General features: G+C 42.5%; 1 protein-coding gene across 1 annotated transcript in view; it reads left to right on the top strand.

Moving 5' to 3' along the window:
• The first annotated feature begins 1909 nt into the window (after positions 1-1909).
• The window catches only part of SMAD3 (SMAD family member 3), a 75231-nt gene continuing 49920 nt past the window's right edge, over positions 1910-27220 (top strand). Inside the window, exon 1 of the mRNA XM_065847062.2 lies at positions 1910-2796. Coding sequence (XP_065703134.1) covers positions 2591-2796 — 206 coding nt within the window. The 5' untranslated portion in view covers positions 1910-2590. The remainder of the gene's footprint in view (positions 2797-27220) is intronic.

Raw genomic sequence — 27220 nt, 5'->3', positions numbered from 1 at the left:
TGTAGTATTGGCTTGCCAGGTCTGAGACAGGTCCTTCAGGCTCAGTCTTCTGGGCTTTTTTTTAGTTGCAAAATGTGCTGGGCCAAGAACTAGAGAAATAGAAAAAAATTACTTTAAACTTCACCATGTTTAAAATTGTAATAAGCACTTATTTCTACATAAAAAATGTATTTAACTTCACCATCTGTGTTTCACTTGCTTCACATATTCAGGTTAATCTCTAAAGTTGTGAGGGGAAAAAAAATAAATGGAAATTCAGATTCTTAACTAATCACCAGCTATCAGGAACTAGGCTTTTTCAGAAAAACACAAACATGCAGCAAGGCAGGAGGAACAGTCAGTAATTTGGGCATCCTGCTTCTAGGGTAATTCGTGTCAAAAATATTTTGCATTGTTTTAGAGGTATTGAGGAACTATTTCCTCAACTGATGTTGGGATCACCTACAGGGTTTCCACATCTCTGTACTTCAGGCATCTCAACCGAGGCAGCCAAAAACTGGGTCAGGGCCATGTGCCAAAATTTTAGTGGTGAGCCTCCAAAATTAAAGACACTTGGGGAATGCATGTTGGGGAATAATATGAAAATGTTGGAGGAAAAAAAAAAAAAAAGAGGAGAGTATTTAATTTGTACCCAATATTGATATTTCAAAATTCGGTATTGTCAATTTATAATAAACCAGGCTGTTTGTTTTAAACCCCTGTGAAAGCCAAACCAGTTGCCTCTGAGCGTCAGACACTGTCTGAACCCATAGGTTCCTACCTTGCCACAAGGCAATCTGCACGGCTGGCTGCTTCACATCCGCAGGCATGGAAAGATTTTGGATGCTGACTTTCGAGGAGTCTCCCCACTGGGCTGAACTGGAACCTGGAATATGAGACTGTGGGTTGGCAAGAACCTGCGCGTCTGGGAGCTGCCGAGTAGCCCCTGAGGCTTCCCAAATTCGGGCTTGCCCTCATCCCGTTTGATAGGATGGAGAAAACCGGGAAGCACATCTCAGCTCAAAACCTCAGAATCTGGGAGCTGGGTCCCCTGGGACTTTTACCCGTTGTTCCTGGGCAGCTGTTACAAAGATCCATGAAGCAGCTGGGGCTCAGAAATGTGAGAGCCTCAGTGGAGGCACCTGGTGACTCTGCAGGTGGTCCCCAGCCCCCTTGCTGCTTGCCAAGCTGCCACATGTGCTGCTCGGCACCATTTTGGGATGGTTTGTCAGAGAACTGGAGCCCTGAGGAGCTCTCGTTTTTATTCATGTGTTTTTTGGGGTCTGGGCTTGCCTTTGATATGGAGGAGGCAATGGTAGAGACTGGGGAGTGTGACAGTCTGTCCAGTGATGGAAAGTGAGAAACTGGAAATGTACCTGGATGCCACTGAGTCAGCCAAACCCAAAGCATCTCTACAAAACACCTAGATCTGAGCAAACTGCCATCCTCTGACAAAAATATTCCGTCTGAGAATTTCTGACCAGGTCTGGCAGTAAACATCTCCGGAGTGTCATTTGTGCCTGATACAGAGCAAAAATTATTCGGGTACCTGGTGCTCAGGGTGGAAAGATGAGGGAATGGAATAGTAAATTAAAGGAGCTGAAACAAAAAACTGCTGATAGTCTGAGCACGACTGACCAAGCCGTGTTCAGCTGTCTCTGTGTGGAAACACCTTCCCACAGAGAAAGCATCTGTGGTGAGGGCTGCATCCATCCATCCCACCCTGCCCACAGACCCTCCGTCCCTTCCCCTCACTGAGGGGGATTTTGTCGCTTGTGTTTATTTTTGCTGACTCCCCCTCGATGGGCTCTCTCCAGGGCACTGCTCTTTATCTCGCTTCTGGGCTTTCACAGCCTTGTGAGGCCACGGCCCGGAGGAGCACGAATCCGCACCGCGAGTCTCCCCCCAGGGGCCCGCCGCTTCGGCGGGTGTGGGGAGGCCCAGGGGCCGCGGCTGGGGCGGGCGGAGAGCCCGCGGGTCCCCCGGCACAGGTTGGGTACGCTCCTTCCCGCCGCGGCGGCCCTGAGGGACCTTCGCGCCCTGCGCTCGGAGCGGCGGGAAGGCCACTGAGGGGACTCCGCGCTGCAGCGGGGCCGCGGCAGGGAGAGCCCCGTTCCACCCGCGGAGCCAGGGCCTCCGCCCGGAGCGCGGGGGCTGCCGCCGGCGGGGAGAGTGTGTGTGGGGGGAGCGGAGTTCCCGGCGGGCCGGCCGCCTCCCCGCCCTCCCTCGGCGGCGTGAGTGAGCGTGTTTGGGAGGGAAGGAGGGGGTGGAAGCCGGGCCGGGGCGGCCAGCAGGCAATTTGCATGAGAGACAGACTGGGAATGAACTGGAGTGGGCGCCTCTCCGCGCACACAGAGCGGGGGAGGAGGGAGCTGCAGCCGCCGCTGGGGAGAGGCGGCGAACTCCGCGCAAAGTTTGGTGCCGCGGGCCCGAGGCGTTGAGACACCGGCGGGGTGAACGAGCGGGGCGGCGCCGGGCCAGGCCAAGCCACCGCCGCTCGGGGCCGGGCTTTGTGCTGCCCGCGGCGCGGCGGGGCCTGCGCGGAGCGGAGCGTGGGGCGAGCGCGGAGCCAGCGGCGGGGCGCTGCCGGCCTTTCGCCGGGAGAGCCAGCATGTCCTCCATCCTGCCTTTCACTCCTCCCATCGTCAAGCGGCTCCTGGGCTGGAAGAAAGGGGAGCAGAACGGGCAGGAGGAGAAATGGTGCGAGAAGGCGGTGAAGAGCCTGGTGAAGAAGCTGAAGAAGACGGGGCAGCTGGACGAGCTGGAGAAGGCGATCACCACGCAGAACATCAACACCAAGTGCATCACCATCCCCAGGTAGGGGGGAGGGGGCACGCAAAACAGGGGGTACCCCCGCCCGGGGACCCCTGCGGGAGGGGCCCGGGGCCGCTCGGGGGCCCCTCGGTGGCAGGTTTGTCCCCAGGGACTCGGCACATGCTCCGGCACAGCCGGGCAGAGGGGGTTGTTTTTGCTTTACAGCCTCACTGCACTTCGGTGCGGTGTTAAGTCCTCTCCTGCATGCTCTATCTTGGCTATATATAGTTTAAAAAAACCCCAAAACAACACACCAAACTGGCTGCAGAATTGGGATACTGTCTACTAACAAAAGAGGAAGAAAGTAAGAGGGGAATATAGGGGAGAAAAAATGTCTCCAACCGAGATTAAAAAAAAGAAAGTTGGAATAGTTCTGGATTACGGTTATACTTACTGTGGATACTTCTTGTCAAAAGTTTCAGCGTGTTCTCTAGTGCTGTTACAATAAAATCTTAATGTGATTAATGTATCGGGAAAATGGTTTTGGTTGAGTTGCTTGGTTTCTTCCATATTAGCTGGACAGAATTACTCTGAAGAGGTGATTTAGAGCTCTGATGTGCGTGTGTTTTCAAATTACTTTTTATATCAAGAATGCAAATGGCACAGCTGAAGGGGGTTGTTTGGAGGGGAAAAAAAGCATGTGAGGGTGAATACAACTTCTTTTTTATCTTTTTAATTAACATAGATTTTATTTTTAGCCTCAATTCCAAGATCAATCCATTAGACCATTAAATCATAAAGGATACATATATAAGTATCCCATCTAGGAAAAATTTTACAAGTAACTTAAAAATAGCTGACCAGAAGCGCTTTTTTATTGCTGGAGATTTGTTGATTTCTGTGAGCTCAGCCAGATGACTGCTGATTCTGTTACTGATTGTTGGTTGAGAGTACTTTTTTTTTTCTTTAAACAAAGGCCAAAGTTCATCCCAAATATTTGAATGCTGCATAATTGCATGCTTCTGCATGAGAAGATATCTCTGTGTGTGTGTATTCATGCTTCTCTCTCGCGCAAACAAATGTATGCTTTCTCAGTTGTCAGAATGATTTAATGTGCAGTAGCTAACACAAAGCAGCATCTGTTGCATGAAAAAGTGAAGCAAGTAGCTTAGAAATGTGAATATTTGGAACTCTTAAAATTTTCTTCCAACGACTATAGTGGGGTTTTCTTCAAGGAAAAATAAAGTCTCCGTATCCTTTTGGTGGTGAATGACTGTGGCTAAGAATTTGGCCAGCAATTTGAATAGACATCTCAGCCTTTGTTAGAGTTACTGCCTTGGTGGAGATTAAGCAGAAATCAAAACCTGTAGAGCCACCACCTGATGCAAATGCCTTAAAACCTATATTTTTAAATTCTTGGTAGGCAGTGTGCTTTTCACGTAGATAATACCCCATTAAAACCACTTTCCTGAAATCCTTAGCATTTCAAAAGAAGAAAATGACTTGAGCAGCCCTGCTGATGTGACCTGGGAATGGTGTCCAGCTGATGCTGACCTGTTAGGGAACAGAGCCCAAAGCCTCTTGGTACTTCTTTTACCAGTAACAAGGTGGTTTAGATAAAGGAGGAAGGTTTTGATATTTTATAATTCAAAGACTGTGTGCTTTAATTTAGAAAAATAATTGTAAAGGTTGAAAACGAGTTACAACACAAGCAGATGTCACAAGTCATAAATATTATTGTCTCCAGAGATTGTCCTGGCTGTTCCTACTGTGCAGAAGTGAATGGCTGTTCCTCCTGGACCTTGCTCTGTTAAAGGAAATCTAAATAGAAATTAAAACATTTCATGGTCAATTATGACACGGAGCCTGTACCCTGCAGATCTTAAACCTTGGCATGGAGGAAGCATCAGTATATTTTGGTGGTAGCTCCTTATGGCTCAGCAATAGTTTTTAAACACAACACTTCATCTGTACTTTTGTTATTGTTCAGTATGTATGCTGCAGGGATCGGATGAGCCTGGGTAGGTTAGTCTGTGCTGGACCCTCTGGAGCAGCATAGGAAGAGGTTGATACCTGTTTATCAGACTGGAGAATGGCATGGAAATGTGGAACAGCTTGTATGGAAGTCCATGGCAGAGCTGGAACTATTGTCAGGCCTTGTGACTTTAGGAGCTCTGTCTGCTCCTCTGGACTGAGCTGTTTGTCCTGATGTATCTGTGAATCTGATTATGGTATAAATCAAAATTAGTGTTGGAAAGACAATTTTTATATGGTTTTAGTTAATTTTGTGTTGTTTTTTTTGTTTGTTTTTAATATTTCTATGTATGTCCTTTTACTATGTAGTCAAATAAGTATGTTGAGGGGGGAAAAAGGGGGAAAAACCATCATTAAGGATTAGATCATCTTGTGCATTGTGTGTAAGGCATCAGTAGACTGAATTGCAGTGGAGTTATGCCAGTGATGACTCTGGCCCAGCAGGAGTAGGGCAAGTCCAAAATTAGCTATTGTATCCATGAGGCGAAGCAAGTTTCAGATGTAAAAGTGCTTGAGCTTTGCAGGAGCATTGGTCGTGGGAATAATGACTACCCAGCAAATTCCTGTAGTGATCAGGTGGGATTCCTTTAAAAAAGAAGAAGAAAAAAAAAATTGTTGCAGGGCTAAGGTATTAGTATATTGATTTGTTCCTGCTGTCATTTTTATCTATGTGATACTGGAAATACACATACTACATTTTATCTCCCCATGGATTATAAAACAATGAATAGTTTATTTGCATATGTATTTGTTCAACATGTGGTACTTTTCGAAGTGCTCCATTTGTAAGGTGATGTGACAGACACCTCAGGCCCCAGGTTTTCTGTTGGAAAGACTTGTAGCAACAGCAGAAGGCAGGAGAGACCTTCAGGGATTCCAGGGTAATGCTCTGCTGGCAGGATTTTTCTTTCTTGTGTGTTTGGTTTTTTTTTTTTTTCTGGACCAAAAAGTAATTTCCACCTGAAAAACCTCCCAGTCTCAGACCATCCAATTGTTTCTTGGGTGCTTGACAGATTGACATCTTTAGACCTTCCTCATCTTCCTCACTGCTGCCAAAGCCCATTCTTCTCCAGGAGGTAGCTGCCTTTAAACCTCTGTGCTAAACTGGTAGGCTCTGGTGTCAAGACCTGACCTAGTGAGGTGTAGCAAGCTGTCTGCATGGCAGTAAGGCAATTTTTCATACTGTATTGGGTGATAAAGTTGAAAACACACATTCTTTTGCTCATTTAAATACATCTATTGTGTTGACTTTGAAAGCCCAGCTTTTGGGATGATCATTTTAATCACTTTTTGTCCAAGTTTGAGGCCAGTGTGCCGTTAGCCCACACCCCAGCACAGCCAGATGTTGGAGTTTGCAGCCTCTCTGCTTTGTTCTGTGACCAAGCTGAGGTCTACTCCAGCTGCCATCAGTTCTTTTTGTATTTTTGATGGCTCTATTTGCTTCAGAGACCAAAGATTACAGTAAGCATGGAATCTGATGAAGCAAAGTCTACAACTGACATTACTACATACCTGCAGAACCCTGTGGACTTCAGCCCTGGGAGAAGAGCAGTGAATTTCTAATACTATTTCTGATCTAAAGAGAGGCCATACTGTGCACCTGATAAACCATCAGCATTTTGCCCGGGAAATAAAGTGTGTTAGGCTGAACCAGGATGAGTGTTTAACTCTTAACCTACATTGAAGTCTGGAGAAGCCAGGAACCCATGATGAGCTCTTACTAATTTCTAAAAGCTCTGCAGTATATATAGTCTTGATGATATGGGGTGAGATAGTAAATGCTTGGTTTTTAGATCTTCAGTGGTGCCACACATATTAAGACATAAATCTCATGGCATTTTGTAATATATTTTGTGATATATTTTCATATGCGTATTTTTCTTTTGAACCTATTACTGTATTTGGGGTTTTTTTTTTGTATCACCAGTGGTTTTAGGGGAGCCAGAATTCTTGTACGTAAGGAACACGTTCTTTTAAGTGGTATTGTTTTTAATTTAGAAAATAATTTTGAAGAGAAGTGGGTGTTATTGCTTGTGGAACTCATCTGATAAGACTAGAATGTACCAACTGAAATGGAAGCATGGCACATCTGCTTTTCAAAAGCAGCTGAACAAGGTGTTCCTTGAATGATTTACATTTTGGTGGGGAAGACCAAGGATAATACCTAAGTGATCTTAGGAACATCTTGGGTGTGAGCATACCTTCTGTTGTGTTGGTAGTTGACTGCACAGTATTTACAAGAATTGAGCGTGTTCTTAGAATTGCCTCAATAGCAGGAAAAATGAAAACTGTAAATCTAGTTAGTGGCAGAGTCTGCGAGACTGTGGAGTGTGTTCTTTTGAGACTGTTGCCCATTTGGCATCAATAATAAGCAAAGGGCTGGTCACAGTTTTGTGTGTCCACGTGCAAATTTTTTTAATGCAAATTTTAAACTACCTTGTTTTCAATTTCGCCTGTCCCTGTATATGAGAAGCTTTAATATTGCATAGACTTGTTTAAGAGCGTTTGAACTTCAGATCAGGTTGGTGATGATCAGATGGAGATGATTCTAGTACAGTCCCTGTGTGCAAACACAGTCTTGCTGCCACAGTTACTTGGTGCCAGTAATTTTACTGCCCCAAACCCCTGTGTGCCAACTTGGGCACCGCCCCGGCTTTATGGGCAGATTTTTACAGCCCTGTCCTAACCTTTGTGCTGCTCGTGGAGCCCACGTGAGCAGTTTTCGTGACGGCACTGAGAGCGGCAGGGTAGGCTCTGCTTTACAAGTCTGTTTGTGACCAGTGTTCATGTGAGTTTACGGATCAGGTCTAAAAGTGAAAATGCGGTCAATGTGCACAGGATTACGGTCAGGTGTGCTTTCTGCCTGTAGTCCTGCTTGTCCATCAGTAAGTACAGAGGTTTCTGCTCCCTTCCTCCTTGCCCTGGAGTTACAGCCTGGATATCAGAGTGGGTAGGTGACTTCTAGTCCACACTAAGCCATTTTAAAAAATCAGAACGCTACTGTTAAGCTAAAACACATCAGATCCAGCCCTTGGTAAGATGTCTTCTCAAATTTGTAATTTTTCTGTCAGCAGCCAGTACAATCCAAAACCTTTGGCCAATATATGGTTGTTTTTATTTTGTTTCCCTGAGATGTCCCAGCTGACATTTTGCATTAAAACTGGTGGTAAAACTCCTCTTGACTTGAAAGACAACATAGCAATGTTTATACAGAACATCGATGGGCTAAGGGAAAAAAATGTGGTTTACCATTTGTTGAGATGTTTTCAAATGTTCATATCTCTGCCTCTTTTTCTTTTCCCCTTTCTGAAGAGCCTAGAATATTTAAAATAGCCTCTGAAAAGGACTCATAAGATTCTCATTATATTGTGTAGTAAGTGTTGAATCTTTGTGAAACAAAATGTTTAAAATGGTTGCTTAACTTTCATAGTATTAGGAAAAGACCCTGAACATTGCAGTCATTTAAATATAATGAGAAATAAATGCAAAAAATTGATGAAATTGAGAAATACACACTGTATGGGATTATCACATCAGGGATCCAATTAAAATGAGTTCTTCTAATAAATATTGGTTTAATAATGTAAACTTGTGATCGCTATATTATTGCAACAAAAATAAATTAACAAGATTTAATGGACTGAGCAGCCATTAATTTTCACTTGTTAATTTATTAGGAGCTTCTAATGCTGTTAGATGCACAATAATGCCATTATCCTGCATGAACTACTTTATAAAATAAATAGGGCCAAACGGTGCTTGAATTAAATTGAAATCAGATTTTATTCCCAAATTATTTTTCTTTCTTTTTTAAAAATTATTATTATTATTATTATTATTATTTCCTGGCTTTCCTCTATTGAGTGCAATTAAATTTTCAGGGATGGGATGCAGCACTCTCTTCCAGTAAGGCTTATGAATAGTCCTAATTAACTTTTGTCCTTCTGTGCCTTGATGTGCTGTGTAAAAAGCTTTTTCCAGTCCAAAGCTACTTGTGTTGATTGGCAGTGAAGAGAGCAAGGGGAATAAAGGCAGGGCAGAGGTTCTTGTCCAGACACTCCAGTTCTGGGAGACTGACTCCACCAAGCTCGGGCAAATGTTTGCTAATTACACTTTGGTACATGCGACTTCAGTCCAAACATAAAGAGAAGACAGTTGGTAATAATCAGACTCTTGTACTTGTCACTGGTAGCACAACTTTCTGTGCAACTGAAGAGACAATAATATGTCAGTTGTTGGGGTTAGTAGTGCTTTTTAAAGATGTTTTGAAGCCTTTTAGACCTGATCCTCATTTGCCGTCACTGTCACAATGATGGGACTTGCCCTTAGGCGAGCAGGAAAATTTGATTGCTGCTGGTACTGTCGCTCTGTAGAAACAGTGTAAAAAGCCAGAGCTTTTTCTTTCTGTATTAAAGGCTTGATCCTTCAGAAGTGTAGGGCATAAATGTGAGCAGGAATAAACTACTTGTGCATAGTAATAGGAACCCTATTAACTAAAAAAAAAAAAAAAAAGGAACAAAAAAAGAGTAACCTTGATCTTCAGAAGAGCCCAGCCAGGTAAGAAATAATGACGCCTTATTTTTCAGAAGGTCACCCAGAAATCTCATGAGCTCCTGAACAGGAAATCTTCATTGTCAACTAAGAAGCCCATTAAACCTGAGCTGCTGTGGCTACACTGTTTTGAGTATCCAGATGAGCTCATTTAGTGGCAAGGTAGGTTCCTCTGTCCCATGGAGCTGCGTGTGGGGCAGACTTCAGGCTGTTCCAAATGAGGAGGCCAGGAAATCCATGGGATTGTGTGTCCCACCGGTTGCTCCAAGTGTCGAACCATCATTCCTTTCTCCGCAGTGGTGAATCTCCATGCAAGCAGGCTTGACTCAGAGCGAACAGCAATTGCTGGTACTGGCCTTGCTTACAACAGGAGCACGTTTCTGAAGTAGCAGATGTCAGTGAGTGGGAGCAGTGCTCGGGAAAGGACACTGGGAAGTACAGGGAGAAAATGTTCCATGTGAGCTTGGTTCTTCAGCCTGCTTGCGTTCAGAATTGTACTATTCTACGAGGAGTCAATTTCATTGCATTTTTGGGGTATTAGGATCCACTGCTGATGTGGAAGATGTGATGAAATTATAAATTTCATTGGTGAGCCTCATGAAAGAACATGCTTAAAAATCCAGCAAAACCTATCTGTTGGAAATGTGTTAAGTCTAGGAAAGGTGGATAGGTGATCTTCATAAATTTTGTTTGTCACTAGAAATACCTTTATAACCCACTTGCTCTTCAGCACTGAGGTTGTGAGGGCAAGAAGTTGCACGTTTTGGGTAGTTGTTTGTCCAACCTTGTCCTCGGGCACCTGCGCACTCAGTCCAGATGGGCTGTGCCTGGCCCTGTGAATGGGAGCATCTGCTTTTCGATCTCTGGAGGAATAGACATCAGTTTATGAAAAGTGAGGTCTGTGAATCCTGGAGAGAAGATGGCAGGGGACAAGGTGTCTGTCTGTCTGTGTGGGGCCCTGGTGTCCTCCAGGCTTCAGAGTCCTCAGGAAAGAACGTCTCAGAGTCAGGGTATTAGGTGGGCCGTACTTAGCTCACTTTATAATTTGTAGTTATCTAATCTGAAATTTTCATTAAAATTCTGCTTACAAATTTTATCAGAGGAAAGGTTAGAGATCATCTTTGAATTGATGATGATCATTAACCATAACACGATCTTTTTAAAAGAGGAAGTCAAACCAGAAATTCCCTCCTTTGTGGTGAGGTGGCAACCAGTAGTGGTTGAATGATGGATGCTGATACTTGACTTTCCTTTTTCACAGTAAAAGAGGAAAAACTGTGTCCTTCCTGTTCTAGTTGCTTGAACATGAAAAGAGAAATTCACTTACTCTTCACAGATGTAGGACAGTTAAAGTTCACAAAAACATTGGACTTAGTAGAAGACATCTATGGAACATGAGGATGTCTCTTTGTTTTTATGCCTAATGTGCAACTGTTTTTTCTTTATCTACTTAGCAGCTAGAGAACACTTTTTTCCCCGAATTTCCTTTCTCTCCATAGTTGGATTTTAAGCATTGCTGTGTGGGAACACAAAGACCCAACTACAAGCACCTTTAATTTTGTTGTACTCGGAAAGACCAGATGTGGTTTTTTCACAGGGATACAAAGTCTGTGGTTTCCATACATGTGGAACTGTACAGAAAGGTCCTTTTCTTCTTACTGTTTGTTGAACAAATTGTTGTTCCCCTTGAGTCAGATGCATAGCCAATTTGTAGCACACGTGTAACAGTATCCAGAAAAATTATATCAGTGTTTAAAAAGCACTCTGCCTAAAAGAAAGGCCAACAAGCAGCTGGAGTCTGAGTCGTTTCCCACTCTTTTGCATTTGTGTAATTACATGGATTTCAGTAAATTTACTTCTGATTTACATCCAAGTGAAAGGAGAGTCAGGCCGGCACAAGAAAGTAGTGAGCTGAAAATGGAGGATAGAAGTGTCTGTAGGTTGAATATTACCCACTTTTCTCTTTTAAATTCAGGGGTTTGGGGCTTCTGTGGGTTTTTCTTTGCAAGACTTGGAGCCTATGAGACCTGAGGGCTCCAGTCCCACCAAGACTGGACTTGTCAACCCTGGGCTGGAAATATGGCAGGAAGCCAGGCAGGATTTAACTGCAAGTTTGTTGAAAATGATACTTCTCTGCAAAGCATTTCATTTTCGGAGTTCTCACTCCCGTTTCATTGAGGGTTTTCTGATGGGCACTAGTGTGGCTTGGCAGAGCCCTCCACGTTTTGTAGCTGAGATACCACCGGCAGTGGGTTGGCATTGGCAGCAGCTCCTCGTCCTCTGCCTGCACAGAAGACGGCATTTGGCTGTTCTCACTGTGTTTCTTTTTTCCTTTTTCTCTCTTAAAAAAAAAAAAAAAAAAAAAAAAAATTTTTTTACCCATTTTTAACCATCTTGCATACCAGTGCTGAAGCCCTTATAATGTGCTTCTCCCTGAGCTGCCTTCCCACATCCCCAGCCCTACAAATACGGGCAGGAGTTGAGTTTCCTCTTGCACGCCTGGATAAAGCCCCCCCACAATTATTGGCCTTGAGCTCCGATGAGTGCAAGGTCTGCTAATAACATTTGCCCTTCCATTTATCCCCCCATATTCAGCAGCTGGTTGGAGGAAATGGCTGGAATAGTTATTGATGTTGACCTGGAATCTTCAAGTGAAACTCCAGTGAACTCTGGAGACCCCAGATTAATTACTTTGTTAGAATTTCACAGGTAAAACTTGCATCTGATTTGGCTATCCTTTCTCCATATCTGCTCCTTGGGCCTAAATTTACCTGACTTACTGAACATAAGCTTTACCATAAGTCAAAGTTATCTTATTGGCCTGTTTAAAGTTATTATTTTCTGTTCAAAATTTTGTGGATTTTTTTTTTTTTTTTTGAGTTTTTGCAGATTAGGGTTACCCTGTTTCCTTGAAAACAAGACCTACCCCAAAAATAAACCCTAGAATGATTTTTCAGGATTTTTGAGGATGCTTGAAATATAAGCCCTACTCCAAAAATAAGCCCTAGATACAGCTTGTTAACAAAGTCAATTTAAATAGTGCCCAGGCAGCTGTATGTGTAAAAAAGTAATAAATTTTGGAGCAAAAATTTATTTAAGAACCTGTCTTATTTTTGGGGAAACACGGTATTAAAATGGTGGAAAGTAGAAACCAGCTGGTTTGAAACTACTGTATTAGAAACAACCTTTATAAAGTAACTGAATGTGTATATATATATTTTTTTTATTATTTTTTTTAATTATTTTTTTTTAAGTAGATAATCGCTGTCTGATTATCGAAGGTAATACTACTCTGCAGCTGATTTCTGCTACCAGTAAAGGTCTCCCAGCAGCCTGCAAATTGTTTTGAGCCTTGTTCTGAATTAGATGCTCTAAGTAACTTGTGTGTAGGTTGATGGTTGATCACTGAAGCTTTTCCCCAAATCTGGTTTTGCTTGTTTGGTAGAACTATAGGCTGAAAGTTCATGTGTAGAATTGTAGTTGCGTATTTGTTTTTCCCAGTCAGAACTGAATTAAGCTGTGGATTGTTGCATAATGAGTGTACACTGTGGTTAGGGAAGGCTGAAAACATCAGGTTTTGTTCCATACCACTATGGAACGTTGAGCAAAACGTTTAACCTACTTGTCCTCTCCTCTGAACTACCTGGCACATGCAGTACTTGCCCCACGAGGATGCCAGAGCGTTTTATAACAGTCATGGACAGCTTGAGAGGTCGACTCTGCAAAATCCAATACCTTGGTACTTGGAAAAGCTTTCTGTTGCTCTTCAGCGTCTCATTTGTACCAAGAAAGCAGTTTTAATTTTTTTGGAAACTTTCTTTGAAAATATGTAGTTGCTACGTCAGTGAGAATATTAGAATTCCGCAGATGTTTCGTGGTAAACCTTAGCTGGGTTTACATCACATTTATCTGTTCATCTCTGTGCTGGTGCCTCCTGTGCACAGGGAATATTTTGACTGGTTGATACACATCATTCTGCAGTGGTCTGGGACCGAGCTCCAGTTCGGATTCTGTCAGCACAAGTCCAGGGGAAAGACTACACATGTAGGCTCATGTTTGCATTTAAGTAATATTGTATAACCATATATTAATTTAATGCGATCCGAATACAAAATGTTAAATGAAATAAATGCGAGTCTGTCAGTGATTGTGGACTTTTACAACCATGACTCACAGCAACGCAAGGTGGAAAAACTAAACAATTCTCTGCCTATAGCTGTGTCTTTTACTGAACATTTTGGCAGCCGCTGAGGGTGCTGGGCAGTCACTTCTATTTGCTTTAAAACGCCTTTGCAGCTGAAGACTTCTGGTGTATTGTTCCAAAAAATATGACTGAAAACTAATAGCTGGCCATCTGGCTGGAAACAACATTATTAATTAAGCTTTTTCTTTTAAATCATTAACAAGTTTGAAGTAAATGCTCTTTTCAAAGGTATTGAAGCAAGTTGAATTTGGATTCTTGCTGTGGGCAACAGTCAGTATTGAGAAGTAACACTTGAGATCATGGTTACTTAGATTTCTTAAGAGCAAAATAACAGCCGGATTAGTCGTTAGGTGTTTTAAATCGTTACTTTCTTTGAATGACAACAATGAAGCTCCAATGCAGTCAGCTACACCCATTTGAAATAGTATTTATTATATTACTATACAATATTAATTGCATCTCTTTAAGGATCTTTTCATTATGGCTGTTTCACAACGTGTTGAAGGACCTGTGCTCTACTGACAGGGCAGCATTTGTGACCTCTCAGTTTATATTTCATACCAATAAGTCAAAACATACTCACGATGTAGCATTGATAACTATGTTTGTAAAACTAATATTTAATTAAAGGCAGGAAGAGGCCTCTAGCATATTGGAATCACAGTCTGATATAAGGGTTTGGGTTGAAGGGACCTTCCCAGCTCATCCAGTGCCACCCCTGCTATGAGCAGGGACATCTTCACCAGCTCAGGTTGTTCAAAGCACCGTCCAACCCAACTTGCAATGATGGGGCATTCACAGCTTCTCTGGGCAACCTCCACACAAAGCAAGTGTGGAAGTGCTGAGGATACATCACCTCCTTGGATAATCCAGAGATGGGATTTTATTATCCTTGCATGTTTTCTAGATCTAGGATGAGTACAGCTCCTTATTGTCTTGATTATTCAGTGCCTTAAGAGTACCTAGTAATTATTATTGGGATGTGTGAGGGCCAGAAGAGCAAGCTTTAATTCAAACCTGTCTGTAAATATTGCGGTTCCTGATGATCGCACTTGCAGGTGTGTTTTGGAATATTGGAATAACTGTGTAGCCATTTAGGTATTAATACATGGAATGGTGAATGGTCCTGAAGGGGGAACCCTTCGATATTGTTCTAGGCGGAAAGAATAGTTTCATGTAAACATCCCCTCAGTTTCCTCCCTTTGCTTCTTCATGTTTTGCTGGGTGCCTCTGCTGTAAACCATCGGTGTGCTGGACGCAAATGAACCCATAAAAGCAAGTGGAGGCCTTGGAAATAATGGCTTGAAATTGGGTTTTGTAAGTCAGTGCTTTGCATGCCAGGCTCTATTGGTTTGAAAACCCTGTTGAGATAGCTGCTCTAAACAGGAATAAAAATAGACATTTGAGTGTTCTGATTTTAGAAAAAAAAAAAAAGGCATTTATTGGATTATGATTGGCTGATGACTTTAAAGCTGGAGACAGTTTTGTATTACAGAGCTTCTCACTCTGCTTATTCTCCCAGTTCCTGTTCTATCCCTTTTTTTTTTCCCCTCTCTCTTTTCTTGCTTTCTATTTTTAGGATGGCATTTCAGAGCCTCTGCTGTACTGGCAGGGCAGCAATTCCAGAAGAAAAAGAAACAGGAAAGGTGGGAGGTAGAGCTAATGAGCACTAATAGTCTATTATTAATTTGGCTTTCGAGTGCTTGCGTTCAAAGTTTATATGTTTCCAGTTTATCTGATAGTCGATGAAAGATCGGCTTGTACTTGAAACCGTTGGTTGTGCGCTTCAGTGGAAGAGAGAACAAGTAGGAAGGTTAGGACTGGAGACAACCCATTGGAAGTTTTAGGACAATTCTTTATGTATTTATGTTTGTGGGGGTTTTTTGTTTGTTTGGTGGGGTTTTGGTTGATGTTTTTTGGTTTGGTTTGGGTTTATGGTGGTTTTTTTTTTGTTTTGTCGTTTTGTTTTTGGTTTTTTTTAACGTATGTATATAAATAAAAAGAATGTGTGCAGTAGAACTGTGAACCTACATCTCTGTGAGAGAGTAACTGGGAAGTGTAAATGACTTTGTCACACTTTGCTTTATAATCAGATCTTGATTTTACAAATTGTCTCATGTTTCCTCCTTGATTTTGGTTGACAGTCACTGCTACTTGGAGCTCTGAAGGATATTTTTCCAGGTTCATGTGAGGGTTGAGAGTTGTCAAAAGCCGGCTGAAAGCTGGTGCAGTGTAACTGCATATGGAGTGTATTGCTGTAAATTAAGTCACTGAGGAATTATTTTTAGAAGACAAGGCTTATTTCAAAACACAGGCCATAACTTTTCTAACAGTGATTCAGTGACTTATTCCTGTTGGTTAAAAATTGCACCTTGTGTTGAGTTGGATCCAATGCTAGCTTGCAGGATTTTTTGTTTTCTTTTAGTTTTAGAGGGTTTTTTTAGTTTTTGTTTTTTTACAGCAAGCAAGGTTGTTATTCAGAAGTATGCAGGAGACAAATGTGTGTCTTGATTCACAAAAACTGATGTGTGTAGTTTGTTTTGTAGCTATCGCAGGAGCCATGGGCAATCCTTTGGGAATGCAGGGCGCAGGCTCCCGGGATAACCTTTCTCCGCTTTTGTGTTCTGCTGTTATCTCTTGGCACAAGAGACTGGAGGAGGAGTGAGCAAGTCAAGTGCTTAAATTTTGCGTATGTTTATACCTACCACAATGGTTTTCAGGGACTGAACAAGCGCTGGCTAAAGACACAATGTGTGTTGTGGAGCTGTCAGCATGGATGAAACTGCTCACGCGATCTTTTCTTTTGGGTTAATGGTTAACGGTTGGACTCAATGACTCAAAAGGTCTTTTCCAACCAAAATGATTCTATGAAATTTGAAATAAGTTTTCCCCAGGCTGAAGGAGTTGCAAGCTACTGTGAATGCATGCAGTTGGCTGGCAGATGCATCTGTAGATCTGTTGTCCTAGCAAACGGCATTACATTGGTGGAAGCTGTGATAGCAATAACCCTGCTTTTATTTGCCAATAATTTTTTTTGTCTTGTACTTTAACCCTGAGTATTTTCTTAATATGCCAGTAAATGGAAGTTGGACTCCATGATTCGTAGGGGTCCCTTCCAACCTGAGATACTCTCTGATCCTTTGTCTTATTGTTTGGAAGCCAAGTTCATTTTAACAGAAATGACAACTCCGAATTATCTCATTTCCATGTGCTTTTATGCTGTCATAGCGCTACATATTCAGATAATGATACATCAGTAACATAATTTGATTTATGGTTTCCACTTCTACAAGCACAGTTCTTGTTACCTACAAACCACTGCAGGAATATTACTCACTGGGTGAACCACTTGACTTTGAAGAATGGGACTATGATGAAGTGTTTTGTTTTCTCACATCCTGCACCTGTCACTGGTAGTTTCTTGTCACTGTTGCTACCAGGGACTGTTCAATACAAGCTTATGATTTTCCTAGTGGAGGGTAATGTTGTGATTCCCTGGTGAACAAACATCTAAGCACATGCAAAGTCATTTGGTAACTGTCCTTACAAGGTGCCTCTGCAGTGGCTGTCACTGAAGATGCAGAATCTCTTTTGCCTTTTGGTGTCCTCTTCAAAGAAAAGACTAAACAATGTCTCATCATGTAAGGTGCGTAGCCTGTTAGTGGTCACATGCCCTGAGGAAGAACTTGAACACTTGGGGTATCCTTAGCCTGGCGCTTTCCATAAGGGCTCAAATATTTTACATGCTGGAGGAAGGTGTTAGAACCAAGCGAAATGTGGGTGCAAAAGTGAGCGTTGCTGGACTCTGCAGGGACCTGGTGTTCGTGTGGAATGTGAGTGGCCATGTAGCCCTTGTGCAACAAGGAGATGAGCAGCCTTTGAAATATTCCTCCGTCTTCCCAAACAAGCCTGACTCTCTGCAATTTGAGCATTTGTTAGCGCACAGATAAGCTAATTGTACATTACCTGGCAATTGCCTGATCTTCCCATGTGCACTGATCTGCTACCCAGCTACCTTGGATAATGCAGATGTGAAGTGTTATAACTTTATGGGACTCCTTACTTCATCAAATACTAGCTAGCTCACCACTGTGTGTTTTGTCAGAGATGAGAATATTTTGGAACACAGACGTGTAACTGTCATCAACAGGAATTGTGCTTGGGGGGCATGGGATGAAAATACTCCTCTTTAAATCTTCTTCCTTTAAGTTACATCAAAAGAATCTTTTATAATTTTAACATATTGTTACCATCAGGTGGTGGTGGTCATGTGCATCTCAAATCAAATAGCATTACATTCCTCATGTTTTTGCCTTAGTTGAAACCCTTCAAGAGGTTATTTTAGCTAAAACCTTTCACTCTGGCATTTGGTCTCTTCCTCTGCAGTGCTCTAGCAATACTTAAAGTGATAGATCAGCACCTAATAAAAGTGGGATTATCTCTAAGCTGAAAATAAGTAGAAAGAGCCTACTGTGGAAATTACAGGGTTTGCTTGTCATTACTGATTCATCTCATAATACTTGTAGTAACTGGCAGTGCAATAATCATCAAGGTGAGGGTCTTCAGAGGACTTTGTCACTAACTGTGTTTTACTGCTTGCAAACTATTTAGACTTTGGCTGATCAAACTGTTCAGATCATCTCTCCCCAGTCATGCAAATACCACAAGCTGTTTGACTTGTTCATTTATTGTGTTGGAAAGGCGGAGGGGGAAGAACAGCTTTGACTTGCACCCTGGAGGGACACTATGCAAAACCAGTCTAAGGTTTCTGGGGCGGGAGCTGTGGAGATTTCTATTCTTTTGTTTATTATGCTTTGCTTTCTGTCATCTCTTAGCAAATAATGAATAACAGTAATAGTATGCTGGGAGACATGAAATCTGGAAGTGTTTATTACAAGATGTGTGTGAACCGTAGTCATCACCAGAACTTATTTTCTCACGGACTGGTCTAGTAAGTGCCTGGGGGAAGGAGCTTACAGCTATTTTAGTAATAAGGTCTCAGGGACTCTGGTATTTCTGCTTCCCAGGTTCCCTGTGCATAGCAACTACCGTCCATTCTGCAATCAACACCTGTCTCTAATTTCCATCAGTAACAAAGGCCCCTGCCTGCTGTAGAAAACCCTTTGCCGTTTCTGTATAGAGGACTTTGCTGTTACAGTCAAGGGCTTGGAAACACCACAAAAGCAGATAAAAGTGAAGCAAAGCAGTTGCTGCAGTAGGCCTAAAACAAACATAAAAATTTGTGAGGTTTTTCCTTCCTTCCCTTTGTGGTTTATTTGTGTCTTTCTTTTTGATATGGGGGTGGGGTGTAACTGGAGAAGATTTCTCTGTAAGCCTGAACGCTGAATTTTTTTTTTTTAATAATCTTCCTCTCCTTTAGTTACTGCTTTCTTTAAGATTTCCATGATCTTAGTGCTGCAGTGAGCTTCCCACCATCGGTCCTGCGGCCATGTGAGCTGTAGGAAGCCCTTCTGCCCTGCAAACACTTGGGATGAGTAATAGCGAGCCCACCAAACTCACACACGCTGGAGGTCAGATGTGTTCTGAAGAGTCTTGCCAGGCTGAGTCTCCTGTAAGTCAGCGGAACTAATCGCACGTCTAAGTCCAGCCATACTATTCCCTTCCTGCAATCCGCAGCTGCTCGTGCGTGGCTCTGGGACGGCCTGAGGTGCTGTCAGATCCATGTGTTTCTGAGGGAGCTGCATTGCATGCAGTAATATTTCTTTGATTTTATTTTTTACTTTTCAAAGCCTATATGTTGAACAGCGGGGTTGCTGCTACTTTGTTCTCTACAAGCAATCCTCTCCCAAATGCTTTTAAAGTGATTTTTCAGCTCGTGGTGACTGCAGTCTGCTTGCTAAGTATATATTAATATTATTCTTTGGGGTTATAAAGAAAATGGAACATCAGATAATTAGTTTAGCTCCTTGTTTCTAGAAATCACATTTCTACTGGCAGGCAAATGTAAAACACAAGGAGGCATTCGGGGACAGAGTAGGGATAGAGCTTCATGTTACACCTCTGATTTAGTCTAGTAGTAGATGGCCATTAAAAGGCATAATCCCATTTGTGTCTCTGGGTGAGTCTGCTGCCTGCTTGTGTGGAGTTCATTGGAGTTCTCAGTGGGCTTTATTTTTATGGCAACAAGATAATCCAGCCTGATGTCTTGTAAATCGTGCACTTTTAAATCAGGCTTGTGGGTAGAGTTTTGAGCTCTATATTGAAGTATTGAAATTAGTAACCTGTACAAGCACGTCTTCTAGAAATGCATCCTGTCTTCATTTAAAGATACCAAGGTGGAGATTCCACTATGATCTCAATTTTTTTCAATAGCTAATGATCTCCTCATAACAACGACAAAAAAGTACTGTATTTCAGCTGCAATTGGCCTAGTGTCAGTTTATGGCATTGCTTCGTTATATAATATCTCTCTTAGCTAGACTGAAGGGTCCTCCAGCATTCACATTTTCTTCTCTGATAAACATACTTTTACACTGCTGTGATTCAATTTTCATTCGTCATTGTCCCCAGAAAAACAATAGATTTAAATTCTTACATCTTTTAGGACATTTTCTTTAGCCCTAACCATTTTGGGGGTGTATATTTTTACCAACTTTACACAGCCAATTGCCTTACAAAAGTCTAAACATATTATTGCTAGAAAATCTACCTTTTATCAACCAAATTTCTCCTCATCCAGAATGAAACTAAATTTGAGAAGACCTTAAAACCAAATTACCCAGAGTTATGGAGGTTTTCAATTCTGCTTTGGTCTTCTAACTTTTTTTCACTGGAGATGAAATTTCTGCTGTACCTGCCTCTAGAAGTCCCCCATGCCCCACATGATGTTAAATTTTGTCCCATGATGTTTGTTTTGGTTTGTTTTCTGTGCCCTTCAAAGGTACTTTCTGAAGAGCAGATGTCCCCAGAAGCTCAGATTTTGGGACCGCTGGCTGCAAGAGGGCGAAGGCGCTTAAGTAGAGTAATATATTACTGACTTATTCCAAATTAAACTCCGTGGTTTGCCTTATGATTTGAGAGGGACAGGAGAGAACGTGTTGGAACATGACTGTCCCCATGGCCTGACACTTCTGACTCTCTGGAAACAAAACTGCAGCAATTCCTGTGCAGAGGCAGCGGGAGGTGAGGCAGTTTGCCATGGACCTGACACCTGACTCAAGAGCCTTGATCCTTGCCACCTGGAAAGGTCCTGTGAGTATTTTTAGTACTTCTGGTTCTGCGTAGAAGGAGTTTTGAATAGTGTAGGAAGGTGGGCAAATTGCCTGGGAAGATATCTGAAAAGGTTTCATTAAAAAAATCATCACCTGTGTCGGTGTAGAACAATACTGGGTGGTAAACAAGTTCATGTGTGTTATGAGCAACAACGAAGCAAGTCAGAGTTAGGATTGGAGTGTGATTTCCATAATTTTATGAAAAATTGAACTTTAAGGTCTGCTATATTCTTTCCAATTTGTCTTTGTTTTTATTTAAGATGCTGGTGCGATTACACAGTTTCAGGAGGGGTGTGGGAAAGACTTATATTAATAATACTTCAAATATTTCTTTTATGGGTAAACTCGGGACAAAACAATATCTTGTTTTTTCAAGCCACGCTGAGCATTTCTGCCCTGAGGAGAATATGATTACATGGTATATAAGGCTTGCTTGGACAAGTTGTAATGAATGTTAAATAACTGTTTGGTAGCAGCACGTGTGCTTTTAACTTAATAAATATACATTGTGGTGATGTTAGAGAAGACCTCAAGATTACACTTATTTGAAATATGCTTTACAAGTGCTTAGCAAAGCAAACTAGTTTGTAGTCTCAGTCAGGAGCACACGCTCTAAGGAGATGTGAGGAATTTTCGTTCGGCCCATGTGGTTTAAACCAGCAGAAGACATCTGCATGTCTTTTGGCAGTCAGCGACTCTGCAAGGGCTGCATAGTGCTCATTGCAATCAGACTGAAAGATGTATTCAAGTGTTTGCCTGAACTGAGGCTTTTGATGGCAAGCTGATCTTCAGCCAGCTGAGGAGCCCAAAGTAGAGCATTAAGTCATGAGGACAGTGTTGAACTGGGACTGGTGCCCTGAGCTCCCTGCACCCAAAAAAATGCAGTTTTGGAGAATAATCAGGAAGAAGCATTTTGAGTGATTGACAGGTTGATGCTCTTGCAAAACTTAGAGACATGGTGAGGTGCTGGAGACTCTTTGGCCACGAGCAGAAGGGTTTAGCATTCACCTGAGTGGTTCTGAGGTCCAAAAGAAGCTTCTCCTGCCTGTTATTTCTTTGACTTTTATTAAAAGTGTCCTTCTCTAGTGTTATTTGTTTAGTTAGAGAAAAAGGCCTCTTACTGCCCAGCTGTGTGCTGAAGAAAGGTGCCATTTTGTGGAATTCTTTCTCTGCTTCATTCTTGGTTTTACTCCAGTGCAGAATGAACTTTGACACTTTCAGGGAATTAAAGTAGATAGGATTATAAACTGTTGTGGTGGAACTTGTCAAAAGGTGATTAATACTAGAAGCTTTTTTTTTCTTTTTTTAATTGCTTGGACAGGCTCCAGGGTAGAGCTGCTTTGTTAGTTGCCATGATCCAAATTCTGTAGGCAAAGCTTAAGGCTGTTGTATTTCTATTCAGGATTTCTTGGACAGAAATGTGTGTGCATCTGTAGTATTACACACACAGTAAGTCTGCAGTTTTGGCAAGGTGTTAGACCTGAACTGACTCTAGAAAACATGTAGTAGCCGAGATGCCTCTTCAAAGTGTCAGACTTGCTGCACGCGTTTGCACTTTGTGCACATGCAGTGATTGTATCTGGACTTTCTGGACCTACGGCACCTGTAGCTTTCACTAGGCTTCAGCAGGTCTGGAAAGCACTAAGTAATGTAGAAAATCTTCAGGCTCTGCCTGAACAAGAGCCAGTGTGCCTGGAGAAACCTGGCAAGACATTAGCTGGAGGAAAGCTAAAGCTGTTTCAAATGGCAATGTGATTAATTTCCACTTCATTTCTTCAGCCGGAGTCAATACTTGGACAAGAGTTGCACCCTAGAACCCAAGCACTCAAATGCAGGCTGAGAAGAGAGGAGGTTGCTTGCAGACCTTTGGCTCATTTCTGCTCACCATAGCACACACCAATGGAAACCGGTGCCTAACTTCTGCTGACTGTGCTTTCTCTAGGTGCTGGGGGACTGTTAAGTCCTGTTTCCAGGTAAACCTATGGCAAGATGTGCGTTTAGTCACCTTTCGTTTCTCTGGAGAGATTTCAGATTTGTCTTGTTCCTGAGACCACGTTCAGGGTATAATACATGGACAAGGAGGCTCAAGAGTTTTCTGAAGCCCTGAATTCCCAGGGTGCACACGTGCAGTAGCTCGCGGTAGCTCCAAGTGCTTTGTGGAAGCTTTTTCCTTACGATGAATTCTCTGTACAGAACATGAGCTCGTTTCCTGCCGGCAGCCTGTTCTGCGCAGAGAAAAGCTGTGGTTTTAAAGCAACCGACCATTGCATTCCAGGGCAATATTCAGCCAGCTCCCAGCTGCCCTCTTCCCCAGACACTCTTCAGATCTAAGCAGGGGATAGGATGCAAATGGGATGAATTGCCTTTGTGGCAGCAAGAGGCCATTTCCAGCCACCATCTCTCCTAGGGAAAGTTTGCCCTTGGCCACATTAAAGGGAAGGAGGATGGTGAAGATCGGGCCCACTTGGCTCTTGGTAGGCAGTACTATATCTGTGTTAAATTCCTCCTCCAGAAAATGTCCAGATTTATCACGTGCAGCAGCAAAATTCATGGGATACTCAGATGTATGGGGTTTTTTTGGATTTTTTTTGAAAGCAGGATCAGCGTGCAAAACATTAGATGTTGATGCCAGATGTATTTGGATGTGGTTTGCTTTGTTCTTAAACAATAGACGGTTTTAAAAGAAAGAGGAATATTACTTGTGCCCATATGTCCCATTGTTTCCATCACGGGTATAATCCTGGCTGTGGAGTTCAGCATTATCATGCTGATTCTGTTTGTAGCGACTCATACAGTTGAACATTTGTCATCCAGTTTGTTGAATCTTTGATCTCTGCTTCTTTTCTAATCAAATCTGGAATGTGCATCCTGTGCTGTAGTAACTGTGTGGTTTTGTGAAGCAGTTCTGGAGGACTAAATTCCATCACTGCACACCCACTAGGTGCTTGAGCTGTTAGGTATAAGCATTTAGGTAATTCTGCATATTTCTGTCGTAGTTTTTCACAGCCCTGTAGTTTGCCAGCAGGGATTTCAAAGGGAAATAACATGCAGATTTTAAAAAAGAAATCTTTCTAATGGCAGACTAACAGCATGCATTTACAATTAATATTCTGAATACTTTGTTCAAAAAGAATCAAGAAGTCCTCCTAAGTGACACTTGCTTTTAATGTGGGCTAGACATCTTTTTCTTCCATGAGCCTAGATAAAATGTAGTTTGAAAATTATAGGAGGCATTCAGGAGGCAGATAAGGATCATTTAGCCTTTTCTTTTTATTTGGAATTCCCAGATCTTAATTAATTTACCTGGGATATCAGTGAGTATCTTTCATTTCCTTCTCAAATGCAGGGCTGCTTGCTGAATTCAAATAAACAGATACTATAACACAATTTCCTGGCTGTGTGAACAAAACTTGAAAAACTAAGAATGATGAAACCGTAATTGGATTAAATGTACTCCTTTACCCACTGGGAATATGGATAAAATTTCTGTCTTTCAATAGTTTTGTTTTGACCATGCTGGTTACAGATCCGAGGCTGATGGCTTGTGTTACAATGCCTTGAATAGCAGATGGCAACTATGGAAGTGTAAATTAGCCAGCAGCTGACATTACTTGGGGAGCTATTGGTTGTGTTTATAGCATTATACGATGATAAGTGCTAGATACCCAGTCAATCAGTAAGGGGAGGATAGAACTAACTTGGAATAATTTCATTAAGTTAGCTTTTCGAGAGTTCCTTCTTCCATCCAGTTACACAACAGAAACTTTTCTTTTACTCCCCTAAAGAATAAGTCTTTGCTTTGAAGCCTGGGCTGTCATTTTTTATGGACAAAATTTCCTAGGCTTCACAGCAGCAAAGTTTTTTATTTTTAAATATTTTGTCCTTGTCTCCAAGACTATTCACATGTAAGCACACAAAGGTGATGGGAGGAAGGAGAATGGGCGAGACTTTCCCATCGGAAGAGCCCGGGGGAATCTTTGTTTCTTTCAAGCAATTTCTCACTGTCTTGGGAGCGGTGGTGACAGGTTGTGCAGAAAGGAACATCCGCTGGCCTTGACCAGCCCAGTATGGAATGTGATTCAAGGTTTTTCAGGGAAACAATGAGTTTAGCAATACGGGATTATCATGTTGGCTCACCAGTTGGGTACCTGCCTTGGATCAAAGCTGGCGTGCGATGCATCACAGGAGTTTCCAGTCCTTCCCGTAAAGATCTTGGCAAAGCAAGAAGCAAACGAAAACAAAGTCTCTGTGCTTTGGTCCAGCACATGGCATAGGATGACTGACTTCTACAGCAAAAAAATTACTCATTTTTAACTCAGTTTTACTCAGTTACTCAACCCTGTTATTAAATCTTTAGTATTTGAATTGTTGGCTCTTTTTTTTGCCTCAACTATACTAGTCCAATCAGGTAAGACATAACATGGAGTAGAGCAGCAAACCCAAAGCATCAGACTCTTTCCCCAGCCTAATAAATAAATAGCTGTGCAGCTTGTGGTACAACAGCGTTTGGATGGTGATGCTTTACTCCGTGACTGCTCCATACCATGGGAATATTACATTAGCACTGGACAAAAGAAAAATACAGGACTTAAGTTCAAGAGAGATACCTGGCTTCCCATTAAGATCTTCAAATCCAGCTGCTGCCAGAGAGGTGACCAGTCTGGGAACTACTGTCGTGTGGTGCAGAAATTCTCTATCAGGTGCTTTCTCTTCAGCCCTGGGAAATGTGGAGGGCAAACATTGTACAGAATATCAACATTTACAAGGCATTCCCACTGGTGCCACCAGTTTGACTGTCACTTGACTGGCTTAGAGCCAAGTGGAACAACTGGAAGCCCTGAACTTCATGTTAGGTAAAGAAGTGATTTTAAACATAAACAATTTATCTGCCTATTGTTGAGAATGTATTTGTGGCCTGCTTTCATCATTTGGGAATATTTCTGGTTTTATTCCGAGAGGACTGGTTCCTGGGGGGCCCTTTGCTTTCAGTGGTTCCACAGTCCAAAATTGCTTCTGCAGCTGCCGGAGGCTGTGTGAGCCTTCCAGCCCAAGGCACGATCCCTTTCTCAGGACATTTCTCCAGTTTTAGCCTGGAGCAGCTGCCCCCGTTCCCCAGAGCTGTATTATATCCAGCAACACAAGGAGGCCTCGCTGGGGTGGATGGGCAAAGCAGCGAGAAACAGGATCAGTGCTGTAGGAAAATCCACCGTGGACCCGGGGGGCAGGTCCTGTCCCTTTTTGCACAAACAGGGGACCCAAGCCCGGCACAGCAGACTGGGATTTTTCCCAGTATGGCAGCCCCAAACCAGCCTGTGTGGGCTTTGCAGACCTGTAGAATAAAGTGCCTTTTTTCTTCGGGAGTGAACAAGTGAGCTCTGCGTGGGTCTCTTGCTCTTGGACCAAACTGGTGTCACGTTTGGCTTTCACGCCTTGGTCAGCAAGGACATGTGTGGCATCACTGGCATCATTTGGGAACAGAATCGCCCAGGGGTTGCATCTCAGACCTCTTCTTGCTTTCAGTGAATCCAAGACAGAGCTAGGACACAGCTGAGGGGATTGGGTTTTTATACTTAATTTTTCCCTTTTTCCCTTTTTCCCCTCCTTTGCCCCCTCCTTTTCCCCATTCCCCCCCTCCTTTTCATTCCTCCTTTTCCCTTTTCATTTTTTCTCTTTCAAAACTGACAAATTATTTTGTTTTCTTTTATTTTTTTTAAGTAATAAAAATCAGTCAAGCCCATCTTGTTTTTAAGCCATGCTTAAAAAAAAAAGAGTTAAAGTGCCCATGCGAGGTGTGCCCTGAGCTGCCGATCCCGCACCAGGGCAGGTCTGTCTGGAGGTTTGAGGAGCAGCAGAAAATCCCAGTGTGGACTCCAAGAGGCTCCGTTATTCAGCGCTCAGGAATGTGGTGGCAGCTCCAGCCGGGCTGTGGGCGGCTGGTTTGGTTTGCGGTTCTTGCTGGGGGGTGGGAGATTTTGAAAAGCACTTGCTGAATCCGCATTTGGGTGAATAATGGCCACTTTATGTACAAATGATAAATATTAGTCACAGTGGAGCGCAAGTAATTTCTTGTGTTGGTCATGGATTGGGCATATCAAAAAAAGGGAGGGGGAGAAGGAATAAAAGAGAACAAGCCTGGGGTTTTCACTGCAAAGTTAAACAGAGCTGCGTTTATGTTATGTGACATCTTTAAGCCTTTGGCTCTCTCAACTTAATGCCAGATATCTAATTTGGAAATATTTATTGTAACTGGCATATCTTTTAGAAGCCTGTCATCGCGGAAGGACTGTCAGCAAACTGTCCTTGCTAACTCGTGTCTGTTAAGTGACTTTTTTTCAGTGCTTCAGAGTTCCATGAATCATTTCTGCTTTCCTATGCCAAGTAGTGGTGGCTGAAGCTTATAGGATCTTAACTGGATTTATTTGCTGGTTGTATTTTTTTTTTTTCGTTCTAGAATCAAAGATTCTGC

The sequence above is a fragment of the Patagioenas fasciata genome, chromosome 12 (genome assembly GCF_037038585.1).
Source record: "Patagioenas fasciata isolate bPatFas1 chromosome 12, bPatFas1.hap1, whole genome shotgun sequence".
Lineage (NCBI taxonomy): Eukaryota > Metazoa > Chordata > Aves > Columbiformes > Columbidae > Patagioenas > Patagioenas fasciata.
This window is presented reverse-complemented; position numbering and strand designations above follow the sequence as displayed.